Source organism: Carassius carassius, chromosome 35 (assembly GCF_963082965.1).
Source record: "Carassius carassius chromosome 35, fCarCar2.1, whole genome shotgun sequence".
Classification (NCBI taxonomy): domain Eukaryota; kingdom Metazoa; phylum Chordata; class Actinopteri; order Cypriniformes; family Cyprinidae; genus Carassius; species Carassius carassius.
This window is the reverse complement of record NC_081789.1, coordinates 6333613-6350313: the sequence shown is the minus strand read 5'-3', so window position 1 is coordinate 6350313 and position 16701 is coordinate 6333613. Positions and strand designations below refer to the sequence as shown.

The following is a 16701-nucleotide window of genomic DNA, read 5'->3' as shown; positions in this document are numbered from 1 at the left end:
TTTAGAGTTTTGCAGATTTTTCACTAGTCTGCAAACCCATGAACCACCACATGTCACTGCATACAAAAACAACCATTCAAAAATTAGGTCTATATACAGGGGTGCACATAAGTGGTCCGCAGGTCCGCATGCGCGACCAAAATAAAAAATTATGAAGTTATTTTTGATTCAAAACAACTGAACACCTGTGACAGTGCGATTTGTAGTTGTAGAGAAAAGCCACACATGTGTATCAGTAAATTTGAAGTCCCAGAGAGAAATGTTTTAAGAGTTGCAAACCTGTAGACTTTTTTTCTCTCCCACAAACACAACACAACAGTTACACCTTCTCAAATTCTTCATTGCAGGTGCACAAATCCTATTCTACAAATCACAAATTAAGAAACTCGTACGCTCACATTATTGAAACAATTGCTGCAGTGAATGTGGTGCAAAACGCATTTACACACCCGCATCAAGAAATGTGAAGTCGTGGAGAAATGTTGAACATCCGCAAATCAGTACGTGAATTCATCAAATGAGAGTTGCACACTTGTAGAATATTTTCTCAGAAACGTCTTGTATATTTTTCTAACACAAACACAAAGTACATAACTACAGCTGCTTGAATCTGCTGCGATGAATCTCAAACACTGTTTTTCGCTTTCAAGTGACAAGTTTCGCGCTCTCCCTTTTGCACCGAGATATTTGCTTCAAAAGTGATTTGTGCATCTGTAGAGGTAGTGGGCGGGACTGTTTAGAGATTACAGAATTTCAGCCAATCAGAAGAGCTACTTTGGCTCGTTGCTGAGTAGGTGGAGGCTTGGGAACTGTAGCCGGTAGATATACGCCCCAAGCAGTTTTACGCCCCTGTTGTTCCTCAGGCTGCAGACTTATGACCTACTGTAAAATGTATTATTTATATTTATTTATAAACTGTTTTTGTATACAGGAGACTGACTGATATATGATGTTGTGAATTTATATTAAGTTATATTTAGATATTAACCATATTCAGGCCATTAGACATACAGTACTGTGTAATCATATGGATCCTAAATGAAATATTTGCTGTACAATTCATGATTGCTCGTCATACAGCAACAAAACATGTCCTACATATCATTTTATGAAGACAAACACAATTTAACCCTTTTCTAAAGTTCCAAGGGTCATTTAAAAGAAAGAGACAATATTGTTGTTCACAAAAAAATTATTTATTAACACCATGACTTGGTTATTTCTTAACAGCATGACTCCTGTAGATGACTCTCCTATGGCTTGCCACTCTTCTTTAATTGTTTCTTTATCCTGCTGTCAAAGTGATCCCACTCACTGATAAAAATAAATAAAAAAGCAAAAGTTGCTTAGTGGTAGAAACAATGGTTATTTATAAATAATGGCAGGATGTCATGTTTCAAAATGTTTTCCTTTATAGGATCCTTACAGTACCTTGCGTCAATGACAGGTCCTCACAGGAATTTCTTCTCAGACTCCAAGATGGACACATGTTTCACAACAGCAAGAGCACAGATGATGGACTACCAGAGAAAGATTTATCAAAGCCTAAATAAGCCAAGCATCATTTTGCATTTTTATTTTTTAACAACAAAATCAAAAGTGCCTTTTCTATATTAAGCACAAAACTATTATTTTATAGCAATGGTCTAACATTATGGATAAACTATTTGACATTAAAAACAATGTGAATATGACACCATGCAGAGCACAACTAACACACAAGACCTACCTCTGGAATTGAAGTCATCTGAGTGTAGATAACATCAATTTGCTCCTGATCTTCAATGAACAATATGGCACAGGCACTTTCTTGATGGAACACTTGGAAAAAGTGTCAAGCCACTTTGATTTTTTTTTTTTTTCCATTGATGAAGGACTGTGGAAAGAAAATTGAAAATTACATTAAAAACATTTCCATGTATATGATTTTTGAGATACAAGTTAAAGAACTAAAGACAGAGTATGATAAAACAAACATTAAGTGTACACACATTTGTCCAGATCAGTAAACTATTTTAAGGAAACTGTATATTAAGATATACATTAGAGAATTAGATCATCTCATTTATAAGAAACAACTCAAAACAAAATCTACATTCAAACCAAAGTTTTTAATGTTGGTTTTATCTTGCATGACGTACAGTATGTATGTATTATTTGACAAAATACTTGAGTGAGTGTGCAGTTCAACTCCTTTTAAGAGACTTTGAGATTTGCATACATACATACATGCCTATTATAAATATGTATTTTGTGTGTTCACATCATAGACTGTCAATAAAAATCACACATTTGTGATTATCCACTCTAATGTTGCTCCAGAAACCATGCGGAATATGTTGACATGCAAGGAGTAAACAGGGTCTTACCAGAAGAAGCCATGCCACGCAAGCTAAAGACAAATAACAAGATAAAAATAAAAATGTAATTAATTTTAAAAGTGAGTGCGACAGAGAGTTTAAAGAGAAGACTAGGGGCAGCTTAACCTACACGTGGTTAGCTAAGTTTGAGTCAGACAGAACATCTGACTCAATCAAGTACTTTTGCCTCTCGAAATAAATTGACCCATCTTTTGAATTGATATCGCTAATTGATATTTAATTGATCAATCGTTTATAAATAATAAATGTTGCATCATTACACAATACAATCAACAACAATAACTTTAGCAGATTATTTAACATACCTCAATACGTATCGCTTCAAGAAGGTCTGCTGCTATCATACATATAGATATGGTCTGCTGTTCTTAAATATATATGACTGGGCTCATATACTAATATACAGCCTCCCCCTACTGGACGCATGAGGAACAACAGGGGCGTAAAACTGCTTGGGGCGTATATCTACCGGCTACAGTTCCCAAGCCTCCACCTACTCAGCAACGAGCCAAAGTATCTCTTCTGATTGGCTGAAATTCTGTAATCTCTAAACAGTCCCGCCCACTACCTCTACAGATGCACAAATCACTTTTGAAGCAAATATCTCGGTGCAAAAGGGAGAGCGCGAAACTTGTCACTTGAAAGCGAAAAACAGTGTTTGAGATTCATCGCAGCAGATTCAAGCAGCTGTAGTTATGTACTTTGTGTTTGTGTTAGAAAAATATACAAGACGTTTCTGAGAAAATATTCTACAAGTGTGCAACTCTCATTTGATGAATTCACGTACTGATTTGCGGATGTTCAACATTTCTCCACGACTTCACATTTCTTGATGCGGGTGTGTAAATGCGTTTTGCACCACATTCACTGCAGCAATTGTTTCAATAATGTGAGCGTACGAGTTTCTTAATTTGTGATTTGTAGAATAGGATTTGTGCACCTGCAATGAAGAATTTGAGAAGGTGTAACTGTTGTGTTGTGTTTGTGGGAGAGAAAAAAAGTCTACAGGTTTGCAACTCTTCAAATTTACTGATACACATGTGTGGCTTTTCTCTACAACTACAAATCGCACTGTCACATGTGTTCAGTTGTTTTGAATCAGAAATTACTTCATAAAAAATGCGTTATATAAATATGTTCTGACAACGCATTTGCGTACCAACATGGTTGACAACTGTTAATACACAATTACCATTTTAGAACACAAACTGTACTATACAAGTTTTATTTTCAACCTGAAAGCATAAATCTAGACTATGCCATGCCGATTTCAAAGCACAATGCAAAACTGTGACATTCATCCACTGACGCTCTTTAATCAGCAGCGCTAAATCCGGAAGCGCATATACTTACTTGCCTGCAACCTGCCAAAATAAAAATTTTGCTGATTTAAGTTTGAATATGATAACTATGAAAACGCTAATCTATGAAAATATGAAAACGCTTTTATTTATTTATTTTTAGACGCTTTTATCCAAAGCGACTTAAAATTTGGGAATACATAAGGTGATTATTCTTAAAGAGGCAAACAAGGAAAGTAGTAGTAAATTTTAGCATTTTATTTTTAAGTTTACTATAAAATAAATGTATTTGTATTTAATACTAGGACTGCCTTTTATTTTTAATAATATTATCACACACTATTATTTAGTTTATTTACTATTATTTTATATAAAAAAACTAAATAAATAAAGTGCAATAATAGTATAACTATTATTAATTAATTTTTTATAGTTATATTTAATGGGTCACGCTATATGCAGTGTGTGGCCCAAACCAAATCTCCAGGTTCTCTTATGAGAACCAGGCTGAAAAAATGATGTGCACCCCTGTCTATATCGTATGAATGAAAATCGGACATATGTTGAACATCTAAAATGTTGTTCTTGTAATGTGTCAGCTGCGTTGCTTCATTTCCATTCACAATTCCTCTCCTGTGGCCTCATGGGTTAGTAAAGTGTCCATCAGATGCACACTTCAGAATCCTACCAGAAGTAGTAGGTCATCTGTGTATATTTCATCTGTTTATGAATACTATCAATTTGGACATACTACTCAGCTCACATAATACTATATAGTATGGAAGTAAGCAATATATATATATGTATATATGCACATTGTTTGATCAATTTAATACATTTATAGAAATTGTAATGACACATTTGTATAATAATAAGGTAGAGATATGGTTAATATTCTGTGTTTGGCCCAATTACCTAATTCTCAATAAAACAAACAAAAACAAAGGACAAAGTCCTACAAATTTAATACACAAATACAGACACTTAATATTTTGTAGTATTAGATTATTTGTAATTATATATATAACAGAATAAAGTAAAAAGAAAAAAGATAAGTGATTTATTGTTTGGTCTTTAATAAATGATTGAGCTGAGTTTACCTTACATTTACACTATTCACATTAGCAGGCATCACAAGTGTGTGTTTTCTTTATTTCTCCCTATAGGTGAAGACGATAGCCTGGCCTTTAAGGGGAAAGTTACAGTGGAAGAAATCTTCAAGAAAGACTTCAAAGTTCATGACCCGAACGCTAAGTGGATCAGCAGTAAGTGCTCTCATCAGCAGACATTTGATTTCCTCTATTGTGGTTCTTCCATTATCTGCCCAGTATCTGATACGATTGCAGAGATTATCTCAGCATTGAGTCACAAACGTACTATAATTCTCATTCTGCACATAATCAATTCTTAGAGGCAGTGAAATACAGGCTTGTGCATTGCTAATTTCCTCTTCAACGTAAAAGGAAAGTATTGATTCCGTTTTTTTTTTTCAAAGTCCTGAATTTCAAATATTTGAGAATCAAAATCTTCCTGAAACCCAAATAAAGATGTTTTGGTTTAAAGAGGTACAGTAACAGTTTCCAAGTACAATGACTGAAAAAATTATCTGAACATATATTAATGTCTTGTCTGGTTGCTTGTAACAACTTTAGATGACAATCATAACAAGTGGGCTTTATTTTGAAGAAAGCATCAACATACTCAGTCAATCTCTCTACAGTCGATTTTTTTTACATTTATAAGGTTTAATTTATATTAAATTCAGTTTGCTGAACATGAGTTGATTTGTCATAATTACATGTAAATAATAATTTAGTTTGTTCTTTAATTTATGTTTAAAGTGTACTGCTGATTGTACTGACAAGCATTTAGGGAAAAGTAATAATGTAATGTCATTATACTGAAAATGATGATATGTAATGTATTTATTTCAATATATATTTATGTAATATATTCAAATGTATTTGTAATGACATTTGTAACGATGAAGTTGCAATTAATTTAATTTAAAATGTTTAATATGTTTCTATAACTTCAAATGCAATAACAAATGCTAGACTACAGTTAAAATTATAATCAAATACTTTTACTGTAAATGTGTACTTCTTTACTTCTACTTTAAAGCAAGAAAACTACTATTAAATCCTAAGTAATCCTTAATGTTATATATTTTATTTTAGATTTAGATTTAATTGATATTACAATATCTACAAGCAGATTTTTTTAATTTACTTTTTAAGGTTACTCTGTCACATTCATCACAACTAAGTAAAAAATTAAATAAAAAAAATGTACTAGTGAAAAAAATCTCAAAAACATGTGAATCCTTTGCAAAAAAGGCTCAGAAAAGTTATGCAAGAGTGCAGATGACCTGCTTTGATATGATTTCTTATGCAATAACCATTCAGACTTGTTTAAGTGGGTCTGAAGGTTTCCAAATTGTTTTGGGGCAACTCTACAATACTGAATTAAGACAGAATGAGGGTGATTAAATTTTTGTGGACATGTCTGGATAATGATATCTTTTACTCATGCAGACCGATGACTTGATGTGAACAGAGGGAGGCGTTTATCAGCGGATAGATTAATCAAGCAGTCTGATTTGGTTTGAGCTTCATTGAGCTGTCTCCTCTAATCAGCTGCTTGAGGCTGTGCAGATATGGAAGCTCTCGTCATGCACTAGTCTCAGCCACAAATGCTTCAGAGACAATTAAATGCATATTGCACACAAAATGGCAAAAACTCACTGAAGTTATTTATTTATGTCACTTAATTATTGTCTATTATTGTGGTATCATCAATTTCAGATTTACTTACCCTTAAAGTGAGGATGAAATCATTGTGAACATTTCATGCATGCATGTATATATATATATATAGAGAGAGAGTGAGAGAGAGAGAGACAGATTTTTTTTTTTTTTTTTTAAATGTCTGGTGCAATGATAAACTTCTTGCTTGCGAAGGGATAGTTCACCCCACAATTAAAATTGTTGTCATTTGCTGTACCAAAACTGCATGACTTCTTTATTGTGTTTCCATGCAGTTACAATGAACAGGGTCTGAAGTTTTCCCGTTTCAAAAAAGACACAAAAGCACCATTAAAGTGTAAAGTGATCTATGCGTTTGGTATACTACATTCCAAATCTTGCATTTGGGAATGGTAATGAAGTCACAATCATTTTCAAACATAACTTTGGCTGCATTAAAATCATTGTATGCAAGACAACCGAAACAGCAGTTATATACTGTAGAAATTATATATATAATAGAATAAATTCAATCAATATTGTACTATATTTTTCTGAGGCGGTCCCCCTGATTTGTGGGGACCCCCAAGGTTATATTTTGGCCCCTTTATTGTTTTCTTTATGTATGCTTCCTTAAGCCTCTATTTTTTTTAAAAGCATGGCTTGTAGACTCCCTCTGTGCCTTTCCGATGTCAAAACCTGGATGTCTTTGAATTGAGAAAATATAAAAAATATAAATGAGAGTAAAACAGAGTTCACTGTGTTTGGCTCTTCTGAAGTCCCAAACATTTCTCATGTGAATTCTGGTGTTTTATCTTCAACAGTTAAATCAGATGTAAAAAACTTAGTGTCTTTTTCGATAAATTTGAATAAAATTTAGTTGTCAAATCAAGTTTTTACCAATTAAGAACATTAGCTAAAGTGAAGACCTTCCTTTCAAGCACTTTGAAACTGCAATTCATGCTTTTATTTCTTCTACAGTTGATTAGTGTGATTCCCTGTGTCTGGGAATAAACAGTTCTTCAATATCTCCAAATGGTCCAAAATGCGGCTGCACATCTTTTAACCAGTGTTCATAAAAATGAACATATTACTCCTGTGCTTATGTCTATACATTGGCTCCCAGTACACTTTAGAATTGATTTTAAAGTGCTTTTGCTTGTTTTTAATTGTTTAAATGGCCTTACTCCCCTTTACCTTTCTGTCCTGTTTGTGTGAATAATATCATCCGGAAGGAGCTCTTAGTTCTGCCAACCAGAGTTTGTTAACTGTTCCAAGGTCAAAATTTAAATCTAGAGGTGATTTTGCCATAGCTGCACCTAAACTTTGAACACGTTAACAATCCATATTAGAACTGCACCAACATTACATGTTTTTAAATCAAAGTAAAAAACATATCTCTTCACTATAGCCTATGACTTGTGATGTCCGTCTGAAGTTTGCTTGGTTTATATATGTTTTTATAAGTCATTTACAACATTGTACAGCACATTAGTCAACTGTAGTTGTTTTTAATTGTGCTTTAAATGAATTGAGACTTGAGAATATATCTGACCTGCAAGTCAACAAAATCTATGTCACTCAGTTTGTAGATGTTGTGACGCATTTAAAGCAGCACAGTGATGATAATTTCACTCATTACAATGTTGTTCATGTTCCTGCATTACAGCTATATGGAGGCATGAGCAGACCCTCATCACTCTCACACAGGAACATTAACTCGGCGCTCACAGTCATTCATCTCATCTGGCTTTGATTCATAACATAACAAAGCACAGTTCACCGCCTAGCAAGCGGGTGGAGTAATTTAGCTGGAAATTATGGCACAATGTCTCTGCTATCATATTGATTGATGCTCTGCCCATTTTTTCACACCATCATTTTAGCTCGTTATCGTTCACGTCAGTCCAGCAAAGGTAAACAGATCTGTCAGAAAGTAATGAACTGAAAGGTGATGAGAAACCTCTGCCTCTTTTCTTCAATAATGAGTTTTACAATTTCAAATACTGTTCTTTCTTATTTCCACATTTGCCTTTTTGTATTAAATGTTTGTTGTTTTATTTTTAGAATCACTGTCTGTAATGTGGTACTTTTTAAGTTTACACCATTCATGTCATTGTTACTTTTTTTTACTTTTTATTTAATTAGTAGTATTAAAAAATATGTACAAAATAGTTAACAAATAAAAAACAATTTTTTTTTACAGCTTTTATTAATCTTGTTAAATGTTTATTTCTATGTATACTAATACATCACTTTAAACATTAAATTTAAAAATGTTTTAATATAAGCAACATTATCGTAGCCAATAGCCTCGTGGGCAGCACACAACATGCGGCATGGTTACTCTTTGGTCACGCTTCGGTCATCCAAAGTTTGAGTCCTGGCTTGCTGATCTTTCCCGATCCCGTTTAACTTCCTGTCCTCTCTACACTTTCCTTTCAAATTAAAGGCAAAAACAATAAAAATAAAAATAAATATTTAATGTAAGGAACGTTAACCTTAGTTATTAGCATTATAAGTTTATCAATGAAGAATAGTACCTATTTCAAAATCTTCAGTGATCTGTCCATCAGTGATCTGATTTGTGAATGTTCCTAAAATCACCCAATATAGAGGTGCATCTAAATAAATTAGAATGTTGTGGAAAAGTTAATTTTTTTTCAGTAATTCAACTCAAAATATGAAACTTGTGTATTAAATAAATTCAGTGGACACTGACTGAAGTAGTTTAAGTTTTTGGTTCTTTTAATTGTGATGATTTTGGCTCACATTTAACAAAATCCCACCAATTCACTGTCTCAACAAATTCGAATATGGTGACATGCCAATCAGCTAATCAATTCAAAACACGTGCAAAGGTTTCCTGAGCCTTAAAAATGGGTTTTCAGTTTGGTTCACTAGGCTACACAATCACGGGGAAGACTGCTGATCTGAAAGTTGTCCAGAAGACAATCATTGACACCCTTCACAAGAAGGGTAAGCCACAAACATTCATTGCCAAAGAAGCTGGCTGTTCACAGAGTGCTGTATCCAAGCATGTTAACAGAAAGTTGAGTGGAAGGAAAAAATGTGGAAGAAAAAATGCACAACCAACTGAGAGAACTACAGGCTTATGATGATTGTCAAGCAAAATCGAATCAAGATTTTGAGTGAACTTCACAAGGAACGGACTGAGGCTGGGGTCAAGGCATACAGATATGTCAAGGAATTTGGCTACAGTTGTTGTATTCCTCTTGTTAAGCCACTCCTGAACCACAGACAATGTCAGAGGTGTCTTACATGGGCTAAGAAGAAGAAGAACTGGACTGTTGCCCAGTTGTCCAAAGTCCTCTTTTCAGATGAAAGCAAATTTTGTATTTCATTTGGAAGCCAAGGTCATAGAGTCTGGAGGAAGGGTGGAGAAGCTCATAACCCAAGTTGCTTGATATCCAGTGTTAAGTTTCCACAGTCTGTGATGATTTGGGGTGCAATGTCATCACTGCACCCGTTTACCATGAAATTTTGGAGCACTTCATGATTCCTTCTGCTGACCAGCTTTTTGAAGATGCTGATTTCATTTTCCAGCAGGATTTGGCACCTGTCCATACTGCCAAAAGCAGCAAAAGTTGGTTAAATGACCATGGTGTTGGTGTGCTTGACTGGCAAGTAAACTCACCAGACCTGAACCCCACAGAGAATCTATGGGGTATTGTCAAGATGAAAATGAGAAACAAGAGACCGAACAATGCAGATGAGCTGAAGGCCAGTGTCAAAGAAACCTGGGCTTCCATACCACCTCAGTAGTGCTGCAAACTGATCACCTCAATGCCATGCCGGATTGAGGCAGTAATTGAAGCAAAAGGGAGGAGCCCCTACCAAGTATTGAGTAAATGTACAGTAAATTAACATACTTTCCAGAAGGTGAACAATTCACAAAAAAATAAATTTTTATTGGTCATATTGGTAATACTTTGCTACTCAAGGCGTGAACTTCCCCTTTAAATAACGTGATGCTCTGCCTTCTATGTGTATGACACTGCTCCCTTTAAGTGCTGTTAGAAGTGAATTAATTGATTCAGCATTTCAACATCTTCATAAGGTTGCATTAAACTCGACAAAGCGGTTTAATAAAGGATGTACTGATATCGTGAATGAGCAAATTTTATTATAAAAATATGTTTTTAATTGGCTATTAAAGTTTATATGGGAATAATGCATTGGAACAAAAACAAACATTTTCTGGACAAATCTCGCAGCGTGATTTATCAAGTGCCACAAATACTGCCTAATACTGAATTAGTGCACTTTATTTACTGTACCAATGTTTTAAATTGGCCTTTGAACTTAGCCTTATTGGATGGCAAAAAAATAAAGTGTTACCTTGCCAAAGCACTGACAGAGCCCACTGATCTAATGGCATTGTTGAGCGCTCCAAATACAAACTTTGCATGCAACAATCAGGCAGCAATTGACAGCACTCTGATCCAGACTCTAGCCCAATAATGTTGGGGGCGGAAGTCATATTTCAGGGTGATCATCCCACTCTTTAACACAACCCTGCTAAAAGTATGAGTGCTCATTGGCACCCCTTCAGCTGGTGGCACCCTAGGCGACTGCCTAGCTTGTCTATGCCTAGTAACGGCACTGCATAGATGGTGTGTTACAGTGATGCAGTGTGTACAAAGTACAGACTTCCTATTAATAAATGCAGCTGTTCATGCTGCAAACTTAGTGATATCTACACAGGGGTTTATTCATTGAATGCAGACTGTGCCAAGGAAACAAACACAGAAGTTCTCATTTCTTATTCTGAAAGAGAAAGAGTCTCAGCCAGCTGGGGAAGGGGGGGGGTCTCTTCAAATGGGCAAGAAAATACATTTTCAATTTTGTAATTTTCATGTTCCATTTTGGGTACACTAATCATATATTTTTGGCAATATACAGAATTAAATAGGGCAATACAATTTTGTATTTTTGTAATAAAATAAAAGAAACCGTAGGAAATGTAGGATATGACACGGTTTGTCACCATTTTAATATGACTACGCGGCTCCCCCTTAACTCACCTGCGGTGAAATCATAAATGTATGTAAAGACTTTGGCCCTGCCACAGTCAATTAGACAAAGGAAAGAGCACTGCTCTGGCCATCATTGGCTGATTATTTGATCTTCGTTAAAGTGTCAGAAGCACTTAGCTGGGCAGATCCACAGAAAGCAGTGCCCATAGTTCCTTTTTGGAACATTAGCTATTACTTGATTTCAAAGGACAGGCCAGAAATTGAATTTTTTAATACCGAGTTAGCGCAGAATATGTTTCCCCTTTTTTTTTTTTCCCCAAAGAACTTTCCACAACTCATCATTCAAAGTCAGAACGTCACAGCTGATGCAGCTCATACTGAATCAATCTATAAATGAATCAATGATACAGGTAATTTATTTACACAGGCAAAGCCTTTCTCTCCCTCTGGCTTCTCCGTCCATCGACCACTTGCTTCCATCACAGAAATCTAGTGTTTTCAGAAGTGCTCTGGTAGTAAAACTCTGACAAAGGAAAACAAATAGAACACTTGGATTTCTTAACTGCCTTCAAGGAAACATAGTCTATTATAAGGAAATAGGATCAAATTCAGTCCAGGACATAAAAGCTCATGACATCCCTCTGATAGGGTTAGTTCATCCAAAAATGAGAACTCTGTTACCATTTACCCAACCTTATGATGTTCCAAACCGATTAGTTCATCTTCAGAATGCAAATTAAAGTATGATTAATATTCTCTCCTAATTTTTGTCCATCCATTGAAAATGATCAAAGGAAGCTCAAATGAACTTGACATATTCCAGGGCATCAAGCAAGCATCAATTTTGTGCTTCCATTGACCATATTTGATATCCGCTATGCATGTGCATTGATCAATTATGTTAATAAAAGTGTAAATAAATCTGTTCATCATATAAAGTGATCATTTAGCTGAAAAAGACTTGGATTAAACTGCTTGATTACTTTTATATCATGATATAATTCAATTCAAGTTTATTTGTATAGCGCTTTTCACAATACATTTCGTTGCAAAGCAGCTTTACAGAAAATTAAGTTTCTACAATATATTTAGTCGTAACATGTTAGTGGTGACTATGTTAAATTATTGTACATATGACAGAAATGTACGGTAAAATTCAGTTAATGACGTAATCAAACAGACGATGAACACTATTAACAGCAATGATTATACTTTTTGAAAATATACTTCAGATGGATGAACACAAATGGTAGGGAAATATTTAAAAAATATTGTCATATGTGTTCTGAAGATCAACAGAAATCTTATAGGTTTGGAGCATAACAAGGGTGAGCAAGTGATGACATAGTTTTGTGTGAACTAACCCTTTAAGATCTGCCTTGAATCATCTTTGCCATCATGAATCATCTTTTGCCAAGCCATCTTACTGTAAGCTGTTGTCATCCAGGGTTCCTTATCCCACTGTTCTGTCCTCTATCTCCCTTTGGCTGTAATAGACTCTCTCATTTTGATTCTGTCTGCCTGCCCCCATTATGATTGTACTAAAACAGCTATATAATTGCATAATTAGTGGAGCCCATTGATCTGCCTCTCTAGCAAGGAGTCTAAATCAAACAGATACATCATCGACATTACTCAACACTCACAATGAGAAATTAAACTGAGCTAATGCCTGCTGTGGCCTAAACCATCTGGTTCCATTTTTAATGGCCCACCCCTGTGTCCTTAGCCTAAGCAGCCATGCGGAGCCTGACGTACGCTGAGTGTGTACAAACTGAATGCTGTTAAGCAAACAAGAGTGTGATTGGTGGAGTATATGTCTTTTGACCTTCATGGGAGCCATCAACTTGACTTATATGATAATTTGTTGAAGTTAGCAGCAAGCTCAAACAGACCAGCAACCCCCAGTGTCAAAACTCTCCATGCTATCAGAGTTCATTGAGCAAAAACAACGGCCCTGTGCTGAGGGATATGTACAGAATTCTAATGATGCTGTAAGTTAAATAATTTGCATTACAGCTGTTTTCTAATCACTGATTCCAAACATATTTATCAGCATGAATAAACCCAACAAAGACCTGACTAGAGAGCAAAAATATTTATTTGATCTGTTATTGAGTTAAGAGAAAGCATATATAAGCTGTTCCAAAACCTATTGAGCTGGCTACTTTGACAGTATTTTCTTGGGTACTCTACTGAACCATATACTGTTCCAAAAGGTGGGATTGTGCATATTCTTCACACAGCAATACCAGATTCCAATGCATTTGGTTCACTGAAAAAAAAAAAAAAATTACAATACAATCCTTATATTCCTGAGTAGTGTTGATTGGCCAGTTTACCCAATATTTTTTTTGTGTGTGTTATGGATGTTTCTGAGAGTTGTATGCTTCTTATTTTATTGGGTTAGCATCATGTTAATGTCAATGTCTATTTGAACTGTTACTAAAGTTTTTGTTTTGGGGCCAATTCTCACTATCAACTAGTGTAGCTTATTAGAATATGTATTACTAGCATGTTGACTGTTTTCTGCCAGGACATGATCCGTTAAGTTTAGAGATACTTTCTTTAACCCTAAAATACAACACAATGCAATGTGTTCAATGTATTCCTGTAGCTCAAACAGTGGAGCATGGTGCTAGTAACACTAAGGTCCAATCCCAATTCTACCACTCTGTCCTTTCCCTTTCCAAACGAGACACCCCTACCTCTTCACGTGAATGCACGAAACGTAGGGGTAGGGGTGTCTCGATATTCTTTTGGTTGGAGGGGGAGGGGTAGGGGAAGGGCTAGACAGCCCTTCAAACAAAGATTTTTCGGTACTACACTTCAAACGAAGGGGTATAAATTATCTCAGCAACATGGCTGCCTGAGTGAACGAAAAGACACTTAAATGCAAACTTTTTTAGCATTAATAAAGATTTTAACGAAAAGTAATCATTTGTTTTATGTTACATTCAATCTTGAGTTCATATTAATTAATGCTCATGTTACTCAAAGAAATGTTTGTAAAAAATCGCTAATATTTGCTAACATCATATCATTATAGACTGCATGTTAGTACCACAACATATTTTCTTTTCTGATCAGGGTGATAACCACCGTAGACATTGAAAGGGGGCTAGTCGCCCAAAAATTAGACATTGTTAAACCCTTTTCTCAAATATTGTCAATTCGAGAGAGAGAGAGAGAGAGAGAGAGAGAGAGAGAGAGAGAGAGAGAGAGAGAGAGATGGAAGTTGCGTTTATGTGCATCTCTTTTTAGAGTGAGTTTACTTAAAAACAGCGATTTTATCCTCTCATTGCTGGAAAATATATTGTAGCGATTCAATATTTAAACTGTATTTAATAAAAGTCGTGAGGCAGTAGTAGTGGTGTCCCAATTCTTAGGGAATATTTTCACCCCTAACCCTTGACACTCTGTTTCAAGGGGAAGGCTATGTAGCAGATCTGACCCGAATCAGACAAATAAAAGAGTCGATCAGAAGTGGTTGAAACATGAGCCAAATTCCTCAGGAAGGCAACCGGAGGTCATAAAACATTCTGTGCCACAAGTCCCAAGCAAGATAACCAACCAACCAACACTTTCACAGAACAGCTTTCAACATTAACACCACTAGAACAATTATTGACAATTTCAATTCGGAGAAGAGATTGTCACATTTGGCGCAATTAATTGAGATGCAACGCCGGACATCACATGTAAACCAATGAGAGTTATACACAATATCCTTAAACACTTCCCCCACCTAGCAGAACCAGACTGAAATTCCTGAGTTGGGGGGCCTTTGAACCTCTGGTCTCCACAGAAATCTTTGTCAGATAATGACAAAGAAACTGTCTTTTCTATATATATATGGACCAAAATGAACTCAAAAAGACTTATAAATGAATATCAGTCCATCGCTTCACTCCATATTCATTTATATGTAACCCACACATTTGACTATCATGTTATAATCACTTATTGTTTATGTCTTTTAATAACTATTGGATAGCTTAAGGATACATATTCATGTTTCGTATGTATGTGCTTGAATCTGCTTGCTTGAAACAGTTATGACCATCAGTTATTTGTCAAATGTATCATATTGTTGTTATAGGAATCATGTCCAAAGTTAGACCCTGCAAGAACGGGAAAATTCGGACCATGTGCTTGATAAGATAACATATGATTTATGATACCCCCGAGCCAAGAAAATATCAGATTTGTCAAGACAACATTTGAGGTGTGGCTAACAGGCCAGTTTAAATACTTAGGACACCATAAAATTCTGCTTTTAGTTTTAGCTTTGCTTTTGCTATCAGTCATGCCAGCTTTTAGTATGCTTTTAGTTTGCTTTTAGCTTTTAGCTTGTAGCTTTGCTTCCTAGCTTTAGCTTTTAGCCATGCCTTTAGTCATCACTTTTTAGCTGTTCTTTGAGCGTGGTTCCAGCGTGCTTCGGCCTGCACGCCTGCTGCTACTTAGCCACGATGAGAAGAAACACCCCTAGTCTCGTCAAATTTTACTTCTTACTTCTTACTTCTCGTGTTCTGAGTTAAGTTTTGTAACGCCGTGTCTGACCTCGACTGCCCGTTCAACTTCAAACAGCCCAAACAACTCTGCATCGTCTGCATCCACGGGCTTCCCAAGACGTCACTTCAGCAACTACTGAACTTCCAGCCAATCAGTGACATCGGGAAACCCCCTTTCAACGACAACAAAGGGAACACAGGCAATGTAACTTCAGACATTTGTACTGGTGTATCTGTAAGGTCCAGGCACTCGGCCCAAGGAAGGTATCCGGTGCTGGATGAAGGTTTCCTGCGTGTTCGGTCTTTCAGCGGGTAGAGTTATTCAATTTAGGTTACACTCAAATCTGACTCCATTATTTATTTAATCTGACTCCATTTTAGTATGACCTCGAATTTAGGTTAGAATGCAAATTGGTTGTACGTCTGTTTCTAATTAGTAGGCCTATTCTTCTGACATTTGATTATTCTAGTTAAACTCTTTAGTTTATATTAACTTGTTCATTCGGGTGTTCATGTCTCTAACAAGAATTCAACGTAATCTACTAGAGTCAATAATTACAGAGAAAAACAGAATAAAATCAAATGTAACAATTTATTATCAGTCAGGTAAATATGAATTCTGCCAATTACATATCCAATTGAAACACGTCAAATCATATCAATACAAAACATCAAATTCTCAAAGATGATTCTAAAAGTAAAATATGCATACCTGACCTTAGAAAATACATAGTATGAAGTGAAGAGACACACAACAC

General features: G+C 35.5%; 1 protein-coding gene and 1 long non-coding RNA gene across 6 annotated transcripts in view; one reads left to right on the top strand and one right to left on the bottom strand.

Moving 5' to 3' along the window:
- Window positions 1-16701, top strand: part of dpp6a (dipeptidyl-peptidase 6a) — a 474280-nt gene that overhangs the window by 359519 nt on the left and 98060 nt on the right. For all 5 annotated transcript variants that reach the window (XM_059524369.1, XM_059524368.1, XM_059524372.1 and 2 more), the window contains one exon: window positions 4849-4947. In XM_059524369.1, coding sequence (XP_059380352.1) covers window positions 4849-4947 — 99 coding nt within the window. The remainder of the gene's footprint in view (window positions 1-4848; window positions 4948-16701) is intronic.
- LOC132115937 (uncharacterized) lies at window positions 1185-1729 on the bottom strand. Its single transcript, XR_009425582.1, has 2 exons — window positions 1432-1729; window positions 1185-1314 (listed from the first exon to the last, which is right to left on the bottom strand). It is a non-coding gene; the product is annotated as an uncharacterized LOC132115937 (long non-coding RNA).